General features: G+C 43.0%; 1 protein-coding gene across 1 annotated transcript in view; it reads left to right on the plus strand.

The window, feature by feature from the left end:
- Window positions 1-23,382, plus strand: part of Rnf212 (ring finger protein 212) — a 35,612-nt gene extending 12,230 nt beyond the window's left edge. Inside the window, exons 3-12 of the mRNA XM_036201021.1 lie at window positions 1,627-1,701; window positions 4,886-4,942; window positions 6,167-6,225; window positions 11,061-11,113; window positions 11,222-11,273; window positions 12,379-12,421; window positions 14,084-14,147; window positions 20,571-20,643; window positions 22,525-22,688; window positions 23,055-23,382. Coding sequence (XP_036056914.1) covers window positions 1,627-1,701; window positions 4,886-4,942; window positions 6,167-6,225; window positions 11,061-11,113; window positions 11,222-11,273; window positions 12,379-12,421; window positions 14,084-14,147; window positions 20,571-20,643; window positions 22,525-22,688; window positions 23,055-23,167 — 753 coding nt within the window. The 3' untranslated portion in view covers window positions 23,168-23,382. The remainder of the gene's footprint in view (window positions 1-1,626; window positions 1,702-4,885; window positions 4,943-6,166; window positions 6,226-11,060; window positions 11,114-11,221; window positions 11,274-12,378; window positions 12,422-14,083; window positions 14,148-20,570; window positions 20,644-22,524; window positions 22,689-23,054) is intronic.
- The last annotated feature ends 3,349 nt before the right edge of the window (window positions 23,383-26,731 follow it).

The raw sequence follows: 26,731 nt of genomic DNA on the forward strand, positions 1-26,731 counted from the left end.
AGACTGGAGTTCTAGGCCAGGCTGGTCTACATAACAAGTTTAAGACCAGCTTGGATGTGTATGTGTGTATGTATTTATGTACATATGTATGTATGTATGTATGTATGTATGTATAAGTTTATTGTAATGAACTCACAAATAGAAACACTACATGGCTAGAGTAACATAGCCACTCAAACCCATCCCCAGACTATACAGCTCAATGATTTTCTGTAAAGTTAAAATTCTGGGGGTTGGGGATTTAGCTCAATGGTAGAGTGCTTGCTTAGCAAGAACAAGGCCGTGAGTTCGATCCTCAGCTACACACACACACACACACACACAAAATCTGAAGCCATGGAGATTCACTTAGAGTTTTATACTTTCAGTATCAGATACATTTTTATGTACTTACTTACCTCAAAACATGTCCATAATGTCTAGAATGGTGTTCTTTTATTTTGCTTATTTATTTACTTTGGATTTTTTTTAAAGTTTCTTTTTTTTTTATTTATTTTTATTTTATTTGCATTGGTGCTTTTGCCTGCATGTATGTCTATGTGAAGGTGTTAGATCTTGAAATTACAGATAGTTGTCAGCTGCCATGTGGTGCTGGAAATTGAACCCGTGTCCTCTGGAAGAGCAGTCAGTGCTCTTAACCACTGAGCCATCTCTCCAGCCTACTTTGGATTTTTGAGACAGAGTCTTTCTATGTAGTCTTGACTATCCTGAAATTCGCTATGTAGATCAGGCTGGCTTCAATCTTAGAGGTCTGCCTGCCTTTTCCTCCAAAGTGCTGGGATTAAAGTCATGTGTCTCCCTCCACATATGGCTCCCCCCCACAATTTTGATTGACTATTATGAGTCCTTTTTTCTTGAGCAACCTTGAAAAATGTGTATTAAGTACTATGAACTCATTTCAGCATGTTCAGAAAGCTAACTTTTGACTCCGTTGATCTCACATGAACATACCTACACATAGACACACAAGTTATACACATTATTAAAATAAAAATAAAATCTTTTTTTAAAGATTCATCTAAGTTAGATTTTCCTGACCATGCAAGGACTTCAGGTAGTTTCAGTCCATGATCTTTCTACCATCCTCCCCCTTCTCAGATGGAATATTGGCTCTTAATTTGTGCTAAATTGACAACTCAGCACTACCACACATGGCTAATTGGTTGAATTTCCCTGTACTCCCTCTTCTCTTGCTCTTTGCTGCCTCCCAAACTCTGTGGTCTATCAATGATCATTTTCTACCCACAGGGAATTCCTTTATTTTTACTTTTAGTATTGATCTATTGATGACAAAGCTTCTTGGGTTTTTGTTTGTTTGGTTGGTTGGTTGGTTGGTTTTGCTTTTGTTGTTGTTGCTGCTGCGGCGGCGGCAGCGGCGGTGGCGGTGGTGGTGGTCTGGAAAAAAGTCACCCCTTTTACCTTCATTTTGAAGCACATTTTTAATAGATATAAAGGGGCATATGGTCCAGAGGGACTACCACAGCCCTGCATGCTCCTTAGAGGTGTGGTTACCTTCACATGGGTGAATTGCTGTTTGTGTTATGTATAGTTAATTGTAGATCTTGAAAGACAATTTTTTTAACTAGTGGCCAGAAGTTTATACATTGTCATTTGCTTTCTCTTCAGACTAACTCCAATATCCAGACATTCTTTCTGGGCATAGATGGTCTGTGTAAGAAGTATTCTCAGGAGACCTCTCAGGTGAGTTGTGAGCTTGAGGCTTAACTTGGTGATGCCCAGAGCACATTACCTCAGAGACCCTGTAATGTAAGTGCTCTGGAAGCCAGTCTCTTGCAGAGGTGAGTGTGAAAATATCTTCTTCTCTGAGTTTTCTTTTAAAACCATCTCACTTGTAAAATAATTGAACATAAAAGTTTCAGTGCTGACATTACCTGCCTGATCTATGTTGGTGTGTGTGTGTGTGTGTGTGTGTGTGTGTGTGTGTGCTTTTGTGTGACATTGGGACATGTGTGAGCTCAACTTAATTTAGATCTACCCTTCTTTAGACATTATTCCCCCCACAGATACCAGCTATATTTCTAATAATCTCAGTTGGAACACCAGTTTCCACCTAGGTGGAGCTCTGTTAAGTTCAGTCAGTAGATTTCTTCTTGATACTATCCTTTGTGGGTAGTCATCCAGGGCTGCACATCCCTGCTTTGTCCCTGTTAAAATGGCATATAGCTCCGTGGATCCTTTTCCTGGTTCTTATGACACTTGCCTCTCTATCAGTTCCTGCCCTTCTCTCCATTGACATACTGGCTATATGCTACTTCCTGTAGTCAGTGACACTCTCGCTAGGCCTCTGTCCCTAACATCATGTGTCAGTGTCCTCTATGCTGAGCTAACGTTCCGTGTCATTTAGCTGGCTTTCCTAAACAACCTGTAGTATGCTAATCTTCAGAGGGAGCCGTCCTTCCCTGCCCCTCAGCCCACCCTCTTGTTTTCTCTTTCTTAGCTGTGCTGCTCTTGTCTCTGAAACAGACCTGGTCCAATGGGGCTTCCTCAGCCTCGGGGTTGGCCTTTTCCACTGTCTCAACCCATATAATTCCTTTGTGTTCTCTGTCTCTCTGTCTCTGCCTCTGTCTCTCTCTCTCAACAGGGAGTCATTATAAATTAGCATAGAAGTTGCTATACAGTCTAGGCTAGTTTTAAACTCATAATTCTCCTACCTCATGCTCCCAGATGCTGGAGTACAGTTGTATGCTACCACTCCCAGGTTTCACAGTGCTTTTTCACTTTGTTTTACTAATGAAGTCTCCTTTGTGAGGCCATTGCTAGCACTCCAGTCTCTAGAGCACAAGCCAGAACTCCTAGACAACCTGAGATTACAGACCTGGGAAAGTCCAGGCAGACAAAAGATTCAGTGACATAAATGCTTGGGGTCTTGCCTGCTCCCATCATCATAAGAGGCTCTCTGGACTAGTATTATCTACAACGCAAGCCTGTCTCTCTAAGAAGCCTTAGCCCATTACCATGACAAGATTCGGGGTTCCAGTGCTGCTTTCCATTTGGCTCTATCCTAGGGGCGAGCTGTGTCTGCCAAATCTACAACTGTGGACACTGGATAATCATCCATAGGCCTGAAAGCTGCTCTTACCAGGATCCTTATACAAAAATCACCATGCCTTGGCAAGGGGAGCATTTCCATCAACAGGCTTTGCCAGGCTCCAGTGTTCACTCCACTGGGAGCCTACATTCTGATTGGCTGACACATGCTACAGAAATGTGGGTCCCTGAGAGAGTGGCTTAGCAAATTAAGTTTTCTCTCTTGTTACCAGTGTGGGATATACTGAGGAAGAGGACAGAAGACAGGCAGCTGGTGGGTTTTTGGTTACTAACAGAAACTGGAGACATCAGTCTGCTGCCAGAACAATTCCCAGCTCCACCTGGCCCCTAGGTCAAATCTAGAGCATGGATAATGTCATGTGCCTTAACAAGTATGAAGGGGAAAATGAAGGAAAAGAAAATCTCCCAGACACTGCCTTACCTGTTCAAACATGACACCAGTGGACTTCCACAGTCAGGGAAGGAAGATCTACCACTAATCTACCATGTGTTAAGAGCTGGAAGATCAGGGCTACTCCTGCAGGTAAAGAGGGGGTTCATGACAAGGCCCTTACATTTGGGCTTTGAGGGACAAGAGTTGCTTGCACGGTTGAGGAAGATGCTCAAGGAAATTGACTGTTACTCCAGTGAGGATTCCTACAGGGATGGCCTCAGAGGAGTCCATACTTACCCTTATGAGCAGTAGTCATTCGACTGTCCCTAGCTTGTTTCAAAAGCTGTGATTCTATTGGGGACTCAAAGACTTAAGCCACATGAAAAATGTAGAGCCAGAGCTCAGGTATAGGGATGATATTATCACTGCTGACCTGAAGGTTCATGCCCGATATAGTCCCATCTCTAGGAGCAGGCTCTCATAGAGGATGAGTTGCATACTCTGTGGAGTTGTTGCTTTCCACAACACACTATACTGGAAGGTATATAGAAGCTGATGCTACTATGATCCAAGGGAAGCCAAGTGTGGTGAATGAAGACCATCCTTGTGTCTGCTATTATTACCCAGAGGGGTGTATGGAACCTTAAAGTATCAATGTTACCTATAATCACCCTGTACCTGTGGCAGAATTAGATTAAAGGAGTGACAGTTTAGTGTCGCAGCTAAATGGTTGACACTGTTTACTCAAACCATCAACAAGCTTTCTTTCTTTGAGTGATCCTCAGACCACTGCTCACTTGATCACACTGTCATTTCTCACAAGCCCAGTTACATAGGATACATGAGGTTTCCTGTGAGTGTGAAGACAAGGACAGTGCTGGCTTCAGATGTAGATGGCTCTAACAGTCCATACAAGGTTACCTGGGTATCTACCAGCTCTACTCACCATGCTGAGCTTCCTTGTTTCAGCTCTTTCCACCTCTCTAACACTCTAGACCATGTATTAGGGTCACTCACTGGACAGAAGGCCTTCCTTGGGTAATCACTACAATCAAAATGGGACCATGTGTTCTGTCTTACTTACCACAAGAGTAAGCATACCACTAGAGCATCTTAAACAGGAAGGCTGCTGGAGAGACAAAGAGCCTTATTGTTTAGAGTTCATATTGGATAAGCTTTCCTGCCTTTGCATTTTATAGCCTTCTGGCACTCTGTCCCTCCTGAAATATCTAAGCTATCTGTCCACTCTGGTCAGACATTAACTACAAGCAAATCCAAGGAATCTGTGACTGTCCCTGTGGAAGGAAATGCAAGTATATGGGACGAGTACATGTAAAATAACATGCTGCAACCCACACTTAAAGTTCCTACCAACCTTCTACTCCCACAAGAGATATGCCATGAGTTTGTGCCCTCAACAGCTAAAATGTGTTGTCTTACCAGATTTCAGAATTTCAAGAAAAACACAGGAGGAGACTGGTGGCCTTCTATCGAGAAAAGGTAAATGAGATCAAGCTCTTGCTTCTTGAATTGTTTGACCTTGTAATTTCAATGTCATATCGTGATAGTTCAAGTTCTCTCTCTCTCTCACTCGCTCGCTCACTCACTTTCTCTCTCCTTCTCTCAAGGTCTCACTATATAGACCAGCCTGGCCTCAAACTCATGGGGATCCACCTGCCTCTGCCTCCTGAATGCAGAGATTAAAGGCATGTGCCACTATACCCAACTTTGAGTCCAGGCTCTGAATAGGGTTCACTAGCACGTATGAGATTTGTTTTCCTTTGCATTTCCAGTTAAGGAGGTAGTTACTTCTTATGACCATTAGTCTGTTTGCCTGACCTACCTAGGAGCCCCTCTGCTCTGGGCAGCCTACACAGAGCTACCTATTCTATCCACCTGGGCTCCCTCAGCTAGACTGGCCAATACTAGGACCTCAGAAGCATGAGAGCAGCACAGAGGCTTCTCTTCTCATCCCTCTTGTTTTTTACATAAAAGTCCTTTTAAAAAAAAAAAAAACTCCAAAGGTTATATAATAAATGAAGTGAGGATCCTAGGTATGAAGCCATAGAGTCCTAAGAACCTGTTAAGTCTAGAAGGCATTTCCTAGTCCACTGCCTTGGTACACAAATGGGACAGGCAGGCAAGGCTTCAGGTTCTGTGCACAGTTCATTGTCCTCACTCTGTTATCCACTGCTCTATCTACAGCACTCCTACATCATTCCCTAGCAGCTGTCCGGAATCCAGCCTAGAGGCTTCTTCCAGGCTCGTCTTGGTTACTCATTTGATGTGTATTAACCTTTGTAAACCTCTCAGCAAACAAGAGGTTTTACATACACCACTATAAATTAGTAGACTTTAAATTTACCCCTTGACATTTCCTAGTGCCTTGTGAGAAAGCAAGATCTAAACCCTAACATATTGTAGGCTGCATTCTGAAATGCAAGATCACCTGTGTAGAGGAGGACATGTCTCAGACTTGACATTAGATTCTCTAAAGAGTACCTAGCAGGGCTTCATGCTCTGGGCCCCTACTGGCTAGTTCAGATCCACTGCCTTGTAGAGACTGAGCTGGGTGTCTCTAGAGCTCTGACCTGACCTAGCTCTGTACAAAGGTCCTGATGAGCCAGGCTTGCTGAAATGTCGCATTTGTAGACAAACCAAGTGTGTTACCTGAACTGCTTCTTGGAATAGTCTGTCTAATAATGAGGTCATATTTATATTCAGATTTCTCAGTTGGAGGAGTCCCTCCGAAAGTCAGTGCTACAAATCAAGCGACTACAAAGGTAAGCATGACTTATGGGGACAGTCATCTAGCTCCATATAACTGAAATGGACAAAAACAGATGGAGGAGACGAAGGGTCCCCATATAGGCTTACAAATGATTCCCAAGGCATTGTTAAGGGGCCAGGAATTACAGTGACCATAATGCAAAGGGTGGTTACCTGCAGTCTCTTGTGCATGACATGGTGGCCAGCTGAGGGAGAGCTTGGCATGGCACGTGTTCTTCAAGGCACTTATATTGAGTAAGTCATTGTATTAGTTAATTTTTCTCATTTCTGCAACAAAAGTAACTTGAGGAAGGAGGGATTTATTTTGTCTCACAGTTTGAGGGTACAGTAGTACATCATGGTGGAAGAGGCATGGTAGCAGTAGCTTGAGGCAGCTGGCCATATCATATCTACATTCAGAAAGCAGAGAAAGATGACTTCTGGTGCTCAGCTCACTTTCTCCTTTTTATTAAGTCCAAGACCTCAGCTCGTGGAATGGTGCTACCCAAATTTAGGGTGGGTCTTCCTACCTCATTTAATTCAACCTATAAATTCTCTCACAGATATGCCCAAAAGTTTGTTTCCTATGAAATTTTAGATTCTGTAAAGTTGATATTAGTCATCACCAGTCTACCCTTTGTCAACTTCATACCTGCACAGTGTTTTAAAGCCATAACTTTCCACCATGACCATCTCATAATGAAAAATGCTGTCCAACTTTAAAAGTCCACATAATCTTTAATAGTTCCAAAACTGCTCAAAAGTATAAATGTAGAGTCCCTTATGAGACACAGTCTGTATCTTAACTGTGAGATCCTATAAAATAAAGTTATGCACTTCTAATGTACAGTGACACAAATTAAACATTTGTATTCCGGAAGGAAATAATAGGGGAAAAGCAAAGTTAGACAAGACTAATACCAAGAAAGGAAAACATCAAATTGTATTGGTCCATGTCTAGCACCCAAGGGTCTTGCTAGAATCATTTCAGCTCCAAAGGACTTGGGTACCCATCACTCCAATGCATAAAGCTCTTCTTTTGGGATGGCCCTACTCCATGCCTACAGCTTTCCTTGCTAATGTAACATGATCCTGGCATCTCCAGCACTCTGGGGTCTCCACTGGGCTTCAGCTTCCCATCTTCATACAGTAGTTCCTCAGGACCCCCTTGCATAGAATCCAACTATACCACACATTGCTTGGTCTCAGTGGCCTTCTGTAATCTTAATTCAAGCCTCCATGATTTCCTTATTCTTTCATCTTCCATTCCTTAGAACCAACACCACATGGACAAGGCTACCAAATTAGGCTGCCAGCTTGAGCCTAGCCCCTAGGACCATAGTCACATCAGCCTGTGTGTACCTTCCACGCTGATCCCAAGGAAACCTTTCCCTAGGCTGTGGTTGTCAGTCATTCTCAGTTTAGACTCTTTCCTTTCAAACGAATTTGGCTTTCGCAATATGCAGCCTTTAATGGCTAGAGTCTTGTCTAGAGCTCTTGTTCTATTTTCCCAGTGCAGAGTTTAACAAATACAGCTGTTTTCTCATCACCCACTTTGTCTATCTAAAACTTTAAACTATGTCCTTTCCCTGCTAAGGGGCAATTTACTTACTTATTCACTCTACTGTTGCTTTCTTCCTGCAGACCTGGATAAGAGGTAAGAGTAGTGAGCAGTAACCATGGCACAGCCTGGGTACTATCCTATCTTAGAATTTGCTCCACAGTCAAATTAGTCTATTTCTTTTTAATTCAGCCTCACTTAAGTTCTCAGAACATGAGTAGAATGCAGCCACTTATTTGCCAGAACATAACACAAATGGCCTCTAGCCCAATACCTGATAGAATCCTTCCCCTCTGAAACCTCATGAGCTAAGCCTCCACTGTCTACATTTCTGTCAGCAGTTTATTGTGGTGGTATTGTGTTCCCCAAAACATTGTGCACCCTAATATTTATCTGGGGTCAGAGAACAGACAGCCACCAGATACAGAGGCTAGAAAATGGCGGCACTCACGCCTTTAATCCTAGCATTCCAGAGACAGAAATCCCTCTGGATCTCTGTGAGTTCAAGGCCACATTGGAAACAGCCAGGCATGGTGACACACACCTTTAATCTCAAGAAGTGAGCCTTTAATCCCAGGGAGTGATGGCAAAAACAGAATGATATATAAGGCGTGAAGACCAGAAACTAGAAGCATTTGGCTGGTTAAGCATTTGGCTGGTTAAGCATTTAGGCTCTGGAGCAGCAGTTCAGCTGAAACCCATTCAGATAAGGACACAGAGGCTTCCAGTCTGAGGAAATAGGATCAGCTGAGAAGTTGGCCAGGTGAGGTAGCTGTGGTTTGTTCTCTCTGATCTTCCAGCATTCACCCCAATAACTAGCCTCAGGTTTTATTTTATTGATAAAAATTTTTAAGATTCATGCTACACTTTATTCTTCCAAACCCCCACCAGACTGGCCCATTACGCTCTGCTTATGGTATTTATATCTAAGAATTTTCTAACGTGAAGTTCTGAACTATTCCACATTCTCCCTGAAAACTGGTTTCCAGGGCCTAAGAACCATGTGATCAGCATTGTCACAGTAACAGTCCCACTTCTCAGTACCAATTTTCTATATTAATTATTTTTCTCATGACCATGACAAAAGCATATACTTATTAAGGAAATAAGTTTATTTTTATCCACATTTTGAAGTGGCAGCCCCTTGTGATAGGAAGGCATGGAGGTAGTAGCAATGAGGCACTTGGTCATATGGCTTCTACAGTCAAGAATCAGACAAAACCTGGTGGCCAGCTTATTTTCTCCTTTTTATTCCTAGACCCTCTTAGCCCATTGGATGGTAATGTTTCTGGATCCCAGCAGCTCCCTCGGGGGAGGGGGTAAGAAGGAGCAACAGACACTGGGAGTCAGCTGAAGGCAAACAGCAGACTCGTTTATTCAATAATGGGGAAGGCCTTATATACCTTCCTCCCAGCACCCAAGCTGTGTCCCAATCTGGTGGCATTGCATGGTCATCCCTCATTGGCTGGGCATGACCAGGAACTCTGACAGTGCCTGTTGCTAGGCCCTCAGGCAGACTCCAGGTTGGCTCATAAAGAAGTACATTATATGCATGCATTGGCAACTAGTTTGACCAATTTCCTTGACCCTATGGGTCTGTCCTACTACATGGTACTTCACCCACATTTAGAATGAGTTGTGTCAACTCAATTAACTCAGTCTAGAAACTTGTACACTAATATGACAAAGGTTTAAGCAATTCTAAATCCTACCAAGTTAGCAAATTAATATGAGCCACATAGTCATGCATTATAATGAGGCACATCTCAAAGTGCTATAAATAATCAGAAGTATGTTACATTTCACTATCTGGAAAATAACAAACATTAAAATTCTTATTTCTCATCTGTTTTGGACAAACCATGCTGCAACTGTGAAGCTCTTTATTTGCAGATATATGTCCATGAAATATGGACTCCATGACACACCATAGTTTGGACAACACAGTGATATAAGACATGATTTATATTTTGTTCAATGGTGGCTGTCTTTTTCTGAGATAGTGGTACAATTTCCTGTGAAGCTTTTATGTGTGAAATGGTCAGTTTGGCTTTTTAACCTGAGTCGCATGGACACCTACTGGCCTGACTAACCAAGCACTTAAAGGTGTCATGGCCGTATTGGGCCTGGGAACTTGACTGAGAGGCAGGTGTGAGTACCTGTTATAGCTCCTGACTAACCTCTTCTTTGCCTCCATCTTGAAGAAAAGGACCTCTTTTCTCTATCCTTTTTCTCAAAAAAAACGAGGAGCTGGAGAAACGGCTCAGCAGTTAAGGACATTTGCTGCTGTTGTAGTGGCTCATGGTTCGGTCCCCAGCACCCACATGAGGTGGCTTACAGCTGCCTATAACTCTAGTCCTGGGAAATTCAGTGCCTTCTTCAGGCCTCCATGGGCACCTGAGAGGCACCATTCTTGACTTCAGATGTTCATGTGAGCCAAGCATGTCAACTGCTTGTGCTCAGATGCTTCTGTTTGAAGGAGGGCAATAAATTAACTTATATATCAGACAGGGAAATGTGCTGTTATGAGAAATGGTACTGAGGAGAGAAATGAATACTGTGGACAGCTCCAGGAAGTGACCTTATAACAGAGGTCCAAGTCACAATTGTTGATGAATGTCTATCTTAGCTTATTTGGTCTGACTGGGCTGATTGCAAGCACAGACTGTTTTAACATTCAGACTAGGCTGCAGTATCTCACCTGCATTTTTCATACATGTTTTGTAAGTCTGTGGAAACAGACATGCTTTCCCCTGCATTCACATAAACCTTCCATATCTACTAAGCTAGGCCAGGCAGACAGAGGGGCCCAGGGTACATCCTACTGTGAACAGATTGCTTAGCATGCAGCAGACATTGAGTAGGATTATTAGGTATCAGACCTCAGGCAAGGTTGTCTCTTCTGCCTTTTGTCACAGAAATCCAGGCTTGCTTTGCTAGGGAAAAAAACAGAACCTTCATCTACTTGTCTCCATTTCTCCTGTTAGCCATTAAATCTGATTAGCCATTAGTATCTCTTATTGTTGCATTTGAATTTCATACATTTAAAACATAACTTGCCAATGACCCATCATTATAATAGTTGTAACTACAAATATCAGTTATGTGCACATGGTGGCCAGTGTGGCTTTCTTTGCTTTCTAGTTGTGAAGGAATAAAGCAATAGGCCAAGAGAATGTGTAGAAATTCATGCAGTTAACTATTTCCAAGCCTTTTTATACTTTGTGATGAATGAGGGAAAAATCAATTTCATTAATTAATCCAATACCTTTACTCCATCTATTTTAGTATGAGGTCATCACAACAAGCAGCTTTCAACACAATTAAAACTTCCGTTTCAAGTAAGTGAAGTAATATCATAAAGGAAAATACGAAGATACCTGCTGCTGAGCCATAAAAAGTAGGCACTAATATAAAGACTAATTTTTTTTTAATCATTGTTCCTTCAGCAAAGCCAAATGGATATCTCTTGCTGCCACCCAGCTCTTCACTTCCTGACAGGTGTGTGGGGCCTGGTGGGATGGTGTAAGAATTTGTGAAAACTGGGTAACCCATAGTCATATCTATGGGCACGTCTACATTTTCTTCCTATCTGGTTCTCCCTCCAAGTCTCCAAATCCCACCCATTAATCAATAGCATAGACAGTTCACTGGATGTCCCAACTACTCTAAGTACTTAGCTTTCATTAGTGTGAAGCTTGGGTCCCAGAGTCAAAACTTAGATCCTCACTGGACAACCTGGCTCTGCCTCCTGAGTGCTGGGATTAAAGGCGTGTGCCACCGTCACCCGGCTGGGCATGTTCCTTTAATGGGCCCAGGATGTTCTCTAAACAGGATTTTTCTGTGGGTTTAGTTGATGGGTCTGCAGCAAGCAGGTGTGAGTTCCAGGAGACTATCCTATGATTGAGAAGTAGTCACTGTAGAACATCTGTGCCTTCTTGTGGATAGTAAAGATATCAGGCCAGTCAAGCAGTCTGTCTCTAGCTTTAGTCACCTAGAGAATATTATGAAGAACATATATCTGGATTGAAGACACTGCAGACAAAGAGGAAGGTAGGAATCTGGAAAACTCTTGAGGTGACACCCCTGTCCAGGAAAATTAAATGTAAAATAGATGTTGGAGCAACTCTGTATATAGGCTGAGCTAATGAGCCATCCTGGGATTGCTGTTGGAGTAGTTAAGAAAGGGTATCTCTTTCCTCTGAGGTCACTACCATCATGTATCCAGGCCAGGGAAGGGCCAAATTGAAAATAAAGCCAGCTGATGTTTCCCTGTCTACTTTTTGACTAATGAATGTGGTAACGTGTGGGCTAGCCACATGTGTTAATAGCAGTAAATGAATGTTCCTGCTAGTCTAGTCAGTGATACTGGGCAACAGTTGAAGAACTAAAAAATAGATGTGGAGAACTTATGCCTAATTTACAGTCAATGAACAGCTAGTATGATACACAGGAAGTAGCAGACTTATATCTGACCACACCCTGACAACCCCGTGAAAGGGCTGGGAAATTCACTCTTTACCTATTACATGCAAGGCTATTTAAATTGATGTTTTTAAATTATAGTAAATCTTTAGTCTCATTAGCATTTTTCATTGTTTAACAGAATAGAATCAATGGAAATTGACCTGACTCCTCCAGCAAGAAAGGTAAGTATGCCTCCTAGGCTGCCATATTTGCTCAAGGCACCTGGTGGTCTCTAGCAGAGCTCTTTACTATGTTGACACCAGAGTTAATGGGTGGGTTATGATCAGAAACAAGAACATTCCTTTCTGTCCTTATGACTAGGCCTATGGTAAGGGCAGCAGGGTCCCATGCATTGTTAGTAAAAGTGGCAGGGCTCATAGCCCTGTGTTTCACCTGCCCTTGGCCATAATCTAAAAAGAATGAAGTACTTATTATAAACTGAACCCTATCAGCCCATATAAATAAATGGGCCAGAAATGTGAGACCCAAAAAAACAAAACCATAACTGTTAATTGGAGAGAAACAAAAACGGAGGAAATGAAACCAAACCTAGTAATGTACCAAGAGGGTCACCTTCCCAGTTCAGGCGGAACTGGATTCTGTACATGCTGTATTGTTCAAACATGAGACCCTTGGAATTGTTTCACAAAGCTAGGGTATCACCAGGTGGGCTGTAACCTGTAGGATGCAGCAGAGAGAGACTGTATACACTCTAATGACACTATTTCTTACTGTGTGTTGCTTCAAGGGCCTTTAATAGAGCTGCCTACCTGCTAGCACTGTTGTAAGTGCTTTGTAAATGAGGACCATTCTCCTAATAACCCTCCAAGGTAGACACCAGTGTGTAGACTTGTTCATCAGAAGTCATGTCCATTTCTAAGAGAATCTCTTGAACCTGCTCATAAAGGAATCTAGATTTCAGAGTAGCTAGGTAAGACTTCAGCAGGGAATGAGAAGTTACTCGTGCCTTGAGGAGGAGATACTTCAGGGCCTTGGCAGTTGGCACAAAGACAGACTGCCCCTCCCTGCTCAGCTGACCTCTTGTACATGCTCACTTCCTCCAGTGTATGCCCACTGTACCCTGGGAACCTCCACCTCCCTTGCTCCCTACCTTAGACTTCCCAGACATTCACAGATTCCCTGCTACATATCTCAGCTCCTTGGAGGCTAGACACCTGCTTCCACCTTTCTACCTGAGAACTTGTGTACTTATGGTTCTCCAGACCACCATTTTAATGGTGGAGAGGGACCCTTATTGGGGGGGTGGTCAGGTCATTCAGCTTCAGGTTTCCTTAGCACCCAAGCAGTTAGGGTGAGCTAGAGATACTGAAGATAACAAGCACAGTTGATACATTGCAGCTGGAAAAAACAGAATTCAGTGAGTGAAACTCCAAAGTGAAGTGTCAGACCACACATAGGCAGACATCTGGAAAGGGGGCAGTTAGTAAACATTTTAAACTTTGCAAGGCAGACGTCTTCTCAGAGTCAAGCAAGGATAGTAACGTTACCTGCGCTCCTAGTGTCTCTGGGAAAAGGGGGCCTAAGCAGGGTTCAGTGAGGCAGCGCCAACCAGATCACTTGAGATCTTACTTGTCCTTTACTCTCCTGATATTCCTGAAGGAATCTAATGGGGGTCCTGCATCATTTACTATTTCAGAGCCAGAGAGAACAGAGTCCTGCTCTGTCTCAGCCTATGAGGCTACCATCCAGTGAGCAGGTGGTTTTGTCAGAGGTGACAGGACTGCAGAGCTTGAGCTTCAGGACATGGGTCCTGATGAACAAAATTGGACTCTCAAAAGTGGCAGTTTGGAAATTTCACTGGCTGTTTTCTTTTGCATATGTAGCCTGAAATGGCAGCAGGCCCTTCAAGAATCTCTCTGATTAGTCCACCTCAGGATGGACGCATGGGTAAGTAAAATCTCCTATGATCTTACTTCAGATCCATGCACAAACTAGGATATTTTCCCTGAAAGCCATATTTCACCAAAGTTGTCCATTCTTACCTACTTAAGGGTTGCCCTCCACTAGCTGGCTGGGAAATTTTGGATTCACCACAATAGAGATATTGTGAACCATTTTAGGAGAAGCTCTTGGGATCATGCACCATGGGAAAAAACTGATCTTGTTTTACTGTCTCCTTGTAGTTTAATCAAAAGTTGTTTTGCCTCTTTATTGGTAATTGCCTTGGGTTGCTGGTTCATTGCCCTGGTGGCTCTTGTCCAATGATCCTTCCAGACCCTGATTCTTCTCATGTGGGCTTCCTAATACCCACAGCCCTCCTGCTCTGGCTGTGGGAGCTCTTGTTACCCAACAGATCAAATTCCCAAAGCTATAGTCTTTCCTCGCAGTTCTAGGAAGTGTGGAGCCCATAGCCATTCCCCTGCTCTGTCCTGGTCACAGGCAGAGAAAAAGCTCAGTGAATAAAGCACTTGCTGTGAAAGCATAAGGATCCATGTAAAAACCAGGTGCAACAATGCACATACAGTGCTGAGAGAGCAGAACGAGATGGATCCCTGGAGTTCACTAGCCAGCCAGGCCAGCTAAATTGGCCAGTTTCAGATTTGGCATTTGTCAAGATTCATATCTCAAAGTGATAGAGGAAAATACCTAACATTAACCCCTTGGCTCTAGGTAGGTGTGTGTGTGTGTGTGTGTGTGTGTGTGTGTGTGTGTGTGTGTGTGTGATCTCAAAGTGATAGAGGAAAATACCTAACATTAACCCCTTGGCTCTAGGTAGGTGTGTGTGTGTGTGTGTGTGTGTGTGTGTGTGTGTGTGTGTGTGTGTGTCCCCAGTTGAAATGGCTCATAAAATGTTACCAGCCACTGTTTGGTGTCCTTTGCTCTACCTGGTTAGGAATGGTGAGTAAGTGAGGAAGTGTGTGTGTGTGTGTGTGTGTGTGTGTGTGTGTGTGTGTGTCCCCAGTTGAAATGGCTCATAAAATGTTACCAGCCACTGTTTGGTGTCCTTTGCTCTACCTGGTTAGGAATGGTGAGTAAGTGAGGAAAAGCTCTGCCAGTGCTGAGCTTTGTCAGCTTTTATAACCCTTGATTTCTTCAGCCAGGCTGCAGGCAGGAGCAGGTGGCATTCTATACTATCATGGTTTATGTGCAGGCCTCACTAGTACCCTCAGTGTTCGGTAACAAGTATTATAGTGATTATTGTAGGCCTAGAAAGCTAGGATTCCACAGCTTTTGACAGCGACTAGCCTTAGTCTAAGACATCATGACTCCCCAGATTTCAGGCCTAGGATGTCTGAGACCCTTGGCTTTAGGGCTTGGCCAATCTCCACAACACTTCAGTTGCCTCTCATTGCTGTTGCCACTGTCACTGCCACCACTAGACACTAGGTGTCGCAAGGCTAAGTTCTCAGAGCAGAGTGACAATCATGTAGCAAAAGTGGATTACTTGTCGGACATGAACCACAGGGTGTAGTCAGTAGTAACATTTCCCATCTGAGAAATCTGTGGTTCCAGATCAGACAACTATGCATCAATGGTACACCAGGTAGAAGGGCCATCACGATGCCTACAGCCACCAGCTCCTTTAGTTTTGAGCAGGGCAGGGCTTCCTGGAAAGCCCGTAGACACCAGTTGCTGGCACTTCTGCTGTTGCCTACTGTTTGAATCAGAGTTACTGCTGTGGCTCTCGCCAAGATCACCACTGTAGCTGTCACTGTTGCTATGACTCAGCTGCTGCTGTGGTTCCCACTGAAGTTGCTTCCACAATTGTTGTTCCTACCACTGCTGCCACTTCCTTCCTAATGTTAACCAGCTCATCCTGCTATATGAATTATGAAAATCTAAAGTAGGCAAGAAAAATACTTGAGAGAGGACTTTTATTGGGCCTAATGTTTCAATACCCAGATACAGCGTAAGAACATATCACCAAGCTAGCTTCAAAAGTGAGTTGAACAGCCTGCTTATACAACCACAAAGAGGTTTGCGACAATAACAGCCACTATCATGTAAATGGCCTGCTGCATTCACCAGTTATGGCATTGTCCATTTATACAGTTATCTAACAATCCCTCTGTTAGATCAACTGGGGACATGCTTCCCTCTGGCCTGGGTGAAAACTTCACTGAAATTTGTGATAGCAGAGTCTAGTAGCTGTTTGAAATCATTGTGGCCTGGCATGCATGCCTTCAAGAGCTAGATCTATGCTTCAGCAGCAAGCACTCTAGTTGTCATGTAGCTACCACAAGGCATCCATGGGGATTTAGGACGTCAGTGCTCACATAAGGGTAGTCCAACTGCCTGCTTGACTGCTGACAGTCCTTAATTCAAGGCAGCCATACCAGGAAGAAATCTTTTTTTTTTTTAATTCTTCTCTCATACATTACATCCCAACCACAGTTTCCCCTCCCTCCACTCCTTCCAGTTCCCCCCTCCACACCAACTCCCCTTTCTCCCTGATCTACTCCTCTGATTCCCTTCAGAAAAAAAAAAAAAAAAAAAAGACAGATCAGGCCTCCCAGGGATATCAGCTGAACATTGCATAACAAGTAACAATAAGTCTAAACACAAACCTTTAATGTTGGATGAGGCAACCCAGTAGGAAGCAAGGGTTCTAAGAACACAAGAACACCCAGCTACACAACCATAGCATATATGCAGAGGACCTAGCTCAGACCCACACAGGTTCCAGGATTGTTGCTTCAGTCTCTGTGTCCCCTGCTTAGTTGATTCTGTGGGCCGTGTTCTCATGGTGTCCTCAACCCCTCTGGCTCCTACAATCCTTTGTTTGGCTGTGGGTCACTGCATCTGCTCCCATCAGTTGCTGGATGATACCCAGTTAGACCAGCACCATTTGTTGAAGATGTTTTCTTTTTTCTATTGTATATTTCTTTCTGGCTTTTTTTTATCAAAAATCAGGTGTCCATAGGTGTGTGAATTTAAGTCTGGGTCTTTGGTTGGATTCCATTGACCAACCTGTCTGTTTTTATGCCTATACTATGAAGTTTTTATAACTATAGCTCTGTAGTACAGCTTGAAATCAGGGCTGGTGATACCTCTGTGAGTTCTTTTATTGTACAGGATTGTTTTAGCTATCCTGGGATTTTTGTTTTTCCGTATGAAGTTGAATATTGTCCTTTCAAGGTCTGTAAAGAATTGTGTTGGGATTTTGATGGGGATTGCATTGAAAACTGTAGATTGTTTTTGGTAGGATGGTCATTTTTAACTATGTTAATCATAGTGATCCATGAGCATGGGAAATCTTACCATCTTCTGATATCTTCTTCAATTTCTTTCTTCAAAGACTTAAAGTTTTTGTCATACAAAACTTGCTTAGTTAGAGTTACCTCAAGATATTTTATATTATTTGTGGATGTTATGAAGGGTGTTGTTTCCCTGATTTCTTTCTCAACCCATTTGCCATTTGTGGATAGGAAGTCTACTGATATTTTTTTTAGTTAATCTTGTGTCCAGCCACTTCACTAAAGGTGTTTATCAGTTGTAGGAATTCCCTGGTAGAATTTTCGGGGTCTGTCATATCATCTGCAAATAATAATGCTTTGACTTCTTCCACTCCAGTTTGTATCCTCCTAATCTCCTTCAGTTGTCTTATTGCTCCAGCTACAACTTCAAATACTATATTGAGTAGAGATGGAGAGAGTGGACAGCCTTGTCTTGTACCTGATTTTAGTGAAATTGCTTTGAGTTTCTCTCAATTTAATTTGATGTTTGCTATCAGCTTGCTATAAATTGCCTTTATTATGTTTAGTTTGTTCCTTTTATGCCTAATCTCTCTTAGACATTTATCATAAAGAGGTGTTGGATAGGGTTGGGGGTTGGGGATTTAGCTCAGTGGTAGAGCGCTTGAGGCCCTGGGTTCAATCCTCAGCTAAAAAAAATAAATAAATAAAAAGAGGTGTTGGATATTGTCAAAGGCTTTTTCAGCATCTAATGAAGTGATCACATAGATTTTTACATCTATGTTCATGAGAGAAATTGGTCTGTAATTCTTTTTCTTTGTAGAATCTTTGTGTGGTTTGGGTATCAAGATAACTGTGGCCTCATAAAATAAATTTAACATTGTTCCTTCTGTGAAATAATCTGAGGAGTTTTAGCATTAGCTCTTTGAAAATCTGGTAGAATTCTGTGCTAAAACCATCTGGCCTGGGCTTTTTTGGTTGGGAGACTTTTAATGACTCCTTCTGTTTCCCTAGGGGTAATAGTTCTATTTAAATTGTTTATCTGTTCTTGATTTAACTTTGGTAAGTGGTATCTATCAAGAAAATTATCCATTTCTTTTAGATTTTCCAGTTTTGTGGAGAAGAGATTTTTAAAGTATGACCTGAAGATTCTTTGGATTTCCTTAGTGTCTGATGTGTGCCCCACTTTTCCTTTCTGATTTTGTTGATTTGGATATTCTCTCTCTGCCTTTTAGTTAGTTTGGATAAGGGTTTGTCTGTCTTGTTGGTGTTCTCAAAGAACCAACTCTTTGTCTCATTGATTCTTTGTATTGTTCTCTTTGTTTCTATTTTATTGATTTCAGCCCTCAGCTTGATTATCTCCTGCCATCTACTCCTCTTGGGTAGGCTTGCTTCCATTTGTTCTAGAGGTTTCAGGTGTGCTGTTAAGTCACTAGTGTGAGATTTCTTCAACTTTTTTATGTGGGCATTTAGTGTTATGAAGTTTCCTCTTAGCACTGCTTTCATAGTGTCCCATAAATTTGGGTATGTTGTACAGTTTCATTGAATTCTAGGAAGACTTTGATTTCTTTCTTTATTTCTTCCTTGACCCATTGGTGATTCAGTTGAGTAATTTTTGTTGTTGTTGAAATCTAACTTTAAGCCATGGTGGTCTGATAAAATACAGGAGGTTATTCCAATTTATTTGTATCTGTTGAGATTTGCTTTGTGACCTACTAGTATGTGGTCAATTTTAAAGAAAGTTCCATGAGGTGCTGAGAAGAAAGTATATTCTTTTGCTTTAGGGTGGAATATTCTGTAGATATCTATTAAGTTCATTTGAGTCATAACATTTGTTAGTTTCAGTATGTCTCTGTTTAGTTTCTGTATGAATGCTTTGTCCATTAGTGAAAGTGGGGTGTTGAAGTCTCCCAGTATCAATGTGTGAGGGTCGACCCCGATCCAACTACATCAAAAGTTACCTTAAGTGGAATGGACTAAATGCTCCAACAAAAAAGCAGAGATTGTCAGACTGGCATAAAAATTCTACCTACATTCTGTCTATAAGAAGTATACTCAATTCAAAGGCACAAGTAGGCAAAGGAAAACCTACAGAGCAGATATCATGCAAACAGCAACCAGAAAGGAACTAGAGTGACTTTTATTCATAATAGACAAAGTAAAATTTAAGATAACAATATTACTAGTAACATAGAGACATTTTATGATGCCAAATGTTTACTATACAAGAAGCTAAAACAATTCCTGTGTATAGACAACAAACCCAAATATATGATGAGTTAAAAAGAAATCCAAAGACTATAGTTTCGGTATTTCAATATCCAAATCCCTATAATTGATAAACCACTGAATATGTAATTGCTAAGAAGTTAGAAGACTCAAAGGAATTTAGCCAAATTAACTTATGTAAAAAAAAAAAGCATATACAGACATCACCTGACAATAGCAGAATGAACATTCTTTTTAAATATAAATGAGGCATTCTCCTGGAGATGCTTTCCAGGCCTTCATATGTGGCTACTGGTATTCACTGAGCACTTGTGTACTAGGCATGTATGTCTGGCCCTTGCTGACTAACTACTGGCCATCAGAGAAGTCTCCATGGCTCAGGAGCAACTTTTTTTTTTTTTTTTTAAGATTTATTTATTTATTATGTATACAGTGTTCTGCCTGCACATACATCCACAGGCCAGAAGAGGGCACCAGATCTTATTATAGATGGTTGTGAGCCACCATGTGGTTGCTGGAAATTGAACTCAGGACCTCTGGAAGAGCAGTCAGTGCTCTTAACCTCTGAGCCATCTCTCCAGCCCCAGGAGCAACTTTTTGAGGCTGAAATTCAACTGGCTTGGTTGATTCTGGTCCCAGCCACTGACATCAAGCTGCCAATTTATTTGAATTGTTCACATTATCTCCAAGTTTAAAAGGGGCATAGGTGAAAATAGAAGACAGGACACATGTTTCTTGTGTGGTGATAGGAAAGATTTGGAGTGCATGGTGGGTCAGTAGTCACACTCAGAGAACTTCCTAGAGTCAGAGATGACCTCTGGGTATCATGCCACCTGATACTGGTCTCATAATGGAGACATGACCATACCTGCAGAGAAGCAGCAGCAGGTATGATCTGGCACTGTGGCACACAAATATCACACAGTGTGTTTCATTCCCTCCACAGGCAGTGTCTCCTGCCGGGGATCCCAGCATCTCAGCTTGACACCCAGCCATGCAAGCATGACAAAGGCTATCAGGTAGGTCCTTGTTAGGGTAAAACATAAGCCAGACAAAACCTTCAGCCAGGGTTGAAGCTGACAGGTTGCCTCTTGATCCTATGTGTCCATGTTTGGAGAATGTTGTATTATATGTTTCGTTTTATAGCTAGAGTTTTTTAATCCAAGGTATGACTTAGAGACCTCAAAAAGAACTACTTAATGGCTACACAGTAACTGCTTAAAGGAGTAAGCTGGGGTTACAGATGTTTTCTGTAAAAGCCAAGAGGGAAATATTCTTGCTTTTCATGCAGCTCCTCAGCTCTGCCTTTGTATGAGGAGTGTGGCTGGAGGAGAAGAGGCTTGCAGGCTGACTGTGCCCCATAAGATACTTCACAGAAGCAGAGACAGGCTGGCTCAGCCTGTAGCTATAGTATGCCAACTCTAAGACATACCTTTCACTCAGCCACACCTTTCTCCATGGACAGGTAGGCGGCTCCCAGTGTCTCTTACACACATTCTGAGCACTCAAAGGCTAGTCTCCAGAAGGCAAGCCCTGAACTTTCAGCTGCTTCCCTTGAACATCCTACAATGCTATAATCCAGTCTGCATGTTACTGCCTACCTCCAGCTAACCGAGTTGCAGTAAGCACATGGCCTATGTAGCCATGTCTGCCTCTTGGGTCCTGAGGTTATGTGCATTTGTCTGTTGGTTGAAGAACCTGACAAGAGGTTTTTGCCCATCCTGGAGACTTTATCCCCCCTTCCTTGACGCTGGCTCCTCCTGAAGCACCAACCTTACCTCATTCTCTACTGGCTTTTGATTCCCCTGTTTGGTGGTATATATTGTGTTATTACTGCAACCCCAGCCTCCATTTTTGACTCCTCCAAACTGCATGGTTATACACACAGGGTAAGTATGTTGCTGAGTACCCTGGCTCTGTTTGAATTATCTGTGGTAAGAAGGCAACAGATATGACTATCTAGAGATTGTTGCAGAAAGGGTAGGGAAAAGTGAACATAAACTTGTTCTGTGCTTTCTGTGGAAGGCAAGAAGTGTTAATTGTTTATTCTGGATAACTCTGTAGATCCTAGGCTCACTGGCAGTCCCTGCTCATCCAGAACATATAGGCAAGAGAAAGGTTGGTGTGTGTGGATTTGAAAAAGGAAGATAGGGGTATAGGCAAGTAGGTTTGCTTGTGAGAAGTGTGCCCACAGGCAAGCTGTTCATGAGTTACAGAAGTTAGCTGCCCCAGGATGAGCAGTGTCCCCAAGAACTACAAGGTTCCAGGATTTCCAAAACCTGTAAAATCTAGAAAAAGTAGTAATTAGCAAAGAAGGAGAATTCAGTCAGCTGATGATAACAGCATACAGTCTGTAAGGTGAGCCCTTCAGAGTTCTGAGGATGGAACCTGGAGCCCTTGGTGACTAAAAGATGAGAGGATGAGCTAGAGGCTGGCCTGAAGAGGCAAGATGGCACCACATGGTGAGAAGGTGCTAGAACTGCCTAGAGTTTCTGGAAGGGATTGGGAAAGGTGGAGTGAGTGGCTTCTAGGAACAGGTAGATACGGGCTGAAGCTGGCTGTGGTGACAGAGCAGATCATGAAGTTTTAAAGACCCTAGCTCCCTTTGTTCCTGCTCAGCTACTCATTGTCATGGACCCTAGGGAAAGTGCAGACGCCTCTTGACTTTGGTCAGCATCTGTACAGCAAGTCCCTAGAACAGCAGACAGAACATGGACAGCCTTCTGAATGGTTGTCACCACCTTCTCAGCCTAGAACAGGCCTTACTCATCCAAAGTCTTCAGAGCAAGGTTTTTATCAACAGATGATCTTTAAGGCCACACCGTAGTCAGTGAGTAGATGACCATGTTACTAGAAGTATGAAGACCATTTGTGAACGTTTTTGTTTAATTTATTGTTAGAGTCCCACCATTGCAGATGCCCTACAAGGAACTGTCACCAGCTCCAGCATCACAGCTATCCAGCAGAGCAGCACAAGGGCCTTCCCCCAGCCTTGGTAGTTCATGGACTGGACTACCCCGACAGCCCATCAGCATCTCGGGCCTGCTGCAGAGGCAGTGTACAGGCAAGTGCTCAGCCAGCTTTTTGGCACCAAGGCTGCTCTCAGAAGAGTACATACGTGAGATGTTTGTGCAGATACATGAGGTGTGGGCAAACACAAAACCTCACACTCCTCAGTTTCTTGGCAGTAGTTCAGAAGCCCATTAGTGCTGGTTCCAGTCTCCATGACAAGTTTTTACATTGGTCATCAGTACTCCGAGAGAACTAACCTGACATGAAATTTTAAAAACATATTTAAGCCAGTAAACCCTTCTGTTTTTTTCAGCTTATTTTTCTTATTTGACATTTGCATTCACTCTCTTCAGCAGTATAGAATTAAGAAGTCATTTCAAAGCTCACAGCTCCTTACATCTCTTAATGCTTCCTATAGGGTCAGCATCTCCTGGGGGGATGGACAGTGAAAAGATGAGCCCATTCCTGCCTTCCACACCTGCAAATCTACGCTCTGCAGCCAGCCCCTGGCATGTGTGTGTTCCTCGATAAATATCACTGTACAGTTCATTCTTGAGAGATGGTGTAACTAAATAAAGTAGCTTTCTGATGGAGTAGTGTCTGGACAGCCTTGTGGGATTTTTGGCAGCTATATTCTTCCTGACACTGTAGACTCCTAAATGTGGCTGTTGGAGGCAACGTGAGCATCCACCTGGGGCCTACTGTCAGGGATCCCCAGCTGCAGCTCACTGGGATTCAGGTGTGCCAGGCTTGTGCCACAACATAATATATGTGCACAGAACATCCCCCATGGGAAGCCAACAGTTCAGGGTGATTTCATTTCCTGCATGTGTTGTGGGTTTCCAGTGGCATAGTTCTGTTATGCAGGACCTGTGCCAGCCAGTGTGTGGGGCTGTGTACCATGGACAGATCTCTGCAGAGCCCTTGCAGGTAAGGTCTAAGGGCATAAAACCCGTTGCTTTGTGGACAGTGGACCCTTCCTGTGGGAGACATCTGGCACTCATAGGTAAGTGTCATGTGCCTCAGTGCCATTCCCTGTGTCTCTCATAATTAAACACCCTAAGAGCTGGGAAAGGGGCGAATCCTTTATTTTCTATTTGCCTATAATTTGTCAGAGAACTTATCTGGTTCTGTAGAAGACATTAACAGCAGAAAGAAGTAAGTGCCCACTCTACAGATGGGCTGAGATGCAGGCAGACTGCACACTGGATTATTCCAGGGGTGTGTGACCTCTGTAAATGCTGTTACCAGTGTTGCACCTCCCCAGTCATCAGGAAATGATGCTTGGACTGCTGAGCAGAAATAGCCTTTCTCTGCTGTGCAAGAAGGCTATGTGACCCAGGTATGGCTTTCTCCCAGGAGTGTGCTTGATCCTAAAAATATGTGATGGGTGTTCAGAATCTTGTAATAATATACCTGTGTTAAGTTGCTTCCATTCCCAGAATTTGTTTGTAAAAATATTTTTATAAATTCTTGGTGAATTTCATGCAATGAAATGCACCACTTACTCTTACTCTTTAAAAATATTTACATTATTTTATTTTATGTATATGTGTCTGAGTGAGTATCTGTACATGTGAGGGAGCAGGGCTCTGCCAAGTCCCGAAGAGGGCATTGGATCCCTTGGAGCTGGAGTTATAGACAATAGTGAGCCACCTAACATGGGTGCTGGCATCTGACTGAACTCTAGTCCTCAAGATTGAGCAGCAAACATTCTTTTTCTTGTTGATATTTGGTATAGTTTGGGTAGGGGCAGGGTGTTTTAGTGTTTTTTGGTTTTGTTTTTGTTTTTTTAAGACAGGGTCTCGCCGGGCGGTGGTGGCACACACCTTTAATCCCAGCACTCGGGAGGCAGAGGCAGGCGGATCTCTATGAGTTCGAGGCCAGCCTGGGCTACCAAGTGAGTTCCAGGAAAAAGGCGCAAAGCTACACAGAGAAACCCTGTCTCGAAATAAATATAAAAAAAAAAAAAAAGACAGGGTCTCTCCCATAACCCTGACTGTCCTGGAACTCACTATATAAACCAAGCTGGTGCCAGGAGGTGGTGGCGCACGCCTTTAATCCCAGCACTTGGGAGGCAGAGGCAGGTGGATCTCTGTGAGTTCGAGGCCAGCCTGGTCTACAGAGCAAGATCCAGGAAAGGCACAAAGCTACACAGAGAAACCTTATCTCGAAGAAAAAAAAAAAAACCAGAAAGTAAATCTTGGGGGCTGGAGAGATGGCTCAGAGGTTAAGAGCACTGCTTGTTCTTCCAAAGGTCCTGAGTTCAATTCCCAGCAACCACATGGTGGCTCACAACCATCTGTAATGAGATCTGGCGCCCTCTTCTGGCCTGCAGGGATATGTACAGACAGGACCCTGTATACATAATAAATAAATAAATCTTTTTAAAAAGCCAAGCTGGCCTGGAACTCACAGAGATCTACCTATCTCCCCCCGCTCCAGTGCTGAGATTAAAAGCATGCACAACTACACCCAACTAGCAAGCACTCTTAATTCCTGAGCCAGCTCTACACCTCCAATTCCCATAACTTTATAAAATGTTATAAAATCCATATTTTTGATAGAAATGTCATATAAGGAAAACATGATTACTTAATGCTAAGATGTCAGATAAATGTGAAATATAAATGACCTCCTGTGATTATGATACCTCAAGGTGAGCCTTGAGCCTAACCCTAACCCACGGGTCAGGTGCAAAGGGGCACAGTAGATTGAGCTCCATATTCATGGCTGTGGTGTTGCTCAGGGAAATAATGTTGAAAACAGTGCTGAAGAATCCAGCAGGTGCATTTCACCCCACTACATTCTTCCCTCAGAGGGGCTCTAGATCACAGGGTCTGATAGTTCCGATATAATCTTAAATTTTGACACTTTCTTCCACTGCTTTATATTACATTCTACACATAAATTTTGATAGCATGATATTTAGCTTTGCACACTATTTTTATTAAGTTACAACTAAGCTTTAGGGAGCCATTTAGTTCCAGGCCCATTAGTTGAGTAGAGATGTTTACCCTTGTCGGCCTTTCATGAGCACTTATCACTAACCCAGTCCATCTGTTCTTTTTTCTAATAATCTCCACTTAAGTAAACATGTAGGTAGTTGCCCAAATCCTGCTACTTACATAGGTGGTAGCATTCCAAGATGGGGCTCTTGGGTGTCACCAGTCAATACTGGAAGCCCGCATTCATCCCCCAACAGCAGCATAAAAGTGTGAATTATTCAGAGGCAAGGCGTGTGGAAGTCAAGGGCCAGCAGCGGGTGGTGTGAGCAGCAGAGCAGTAAGACGGGGGCGGGTGAGGAGGAAGTACCCTGCCCACCTACCCTGACCCGGAAGAGCAGTACCTTTCCTGCTTGCCACAGTCCCACCACAGTTCCTCAGCAGCTGAGCTCTGCCGTGGCCTTGACATGCCACGGTAGCTAACAGAACAGCTTTGGCTCAGTGGCATGATGTGTCTGTCAGGTGGTCACATGTTGTCCACCACATGGACTTTTATTTCCTCAAGGCACAATGTAGCAGAGTTCAGAAGTCATCTTTGGCTCCTCCCTAACTGTACAGATTCATAGGCCTCTTTTCCCGATGCGCATCCTCTCAGCCAACAAGAAAAGCCTCCTAAGGGACACAGGGAAGCTGTGAGTGCTTCACAGTCTCAGTGTAGGTCACACATGACCAGGGAGTGGACACACTTGTCATTTTTCTTTTGCTAAGTTTCTGAGTTTTGACGGGGGGAGGAAATCTTTACAACTAAAAAATAATAACAGAAAATGTCATTGCCATGTGAAATTCTGAGGGAATACTCTAGAAGGAAGTGACCAAGAGGAATTAAATCTGAAGAGCTTTTTTATTTTACTATATTTTTATTTATGTGTATATGCATGCATATAGGCCAGAAGAGAGCTTGCAAGAGTTAGTATTCTCCTACCTTGTGAGTTCTAGGGTTCAAACTCAGTCATCAGGCTTGTCAGCAACCGTCTTGCTGAGCCATCTCACCATCACCTGATTGTTCACTGGAGCCAGAATGAGTAAGCTAGTGGAGTGTTCTTTAGGATAATGACATAATTCTAGTTCAGACTGGACAAGCCATTTCCTT

The sequence above is a fragment of the Onychomys torridus genome, chromosome 10 (genome assembly GCF_903995425.1).
Source record: "Onychomys torridus chromosome 10, mOncTor1.1, whole genome shotgun sequence".
NCBI lineage: Eukaryota > Metazoa > Chordata > Mammalia > Rodentia > Cricetidae > Onychomys > Onychomys torridus.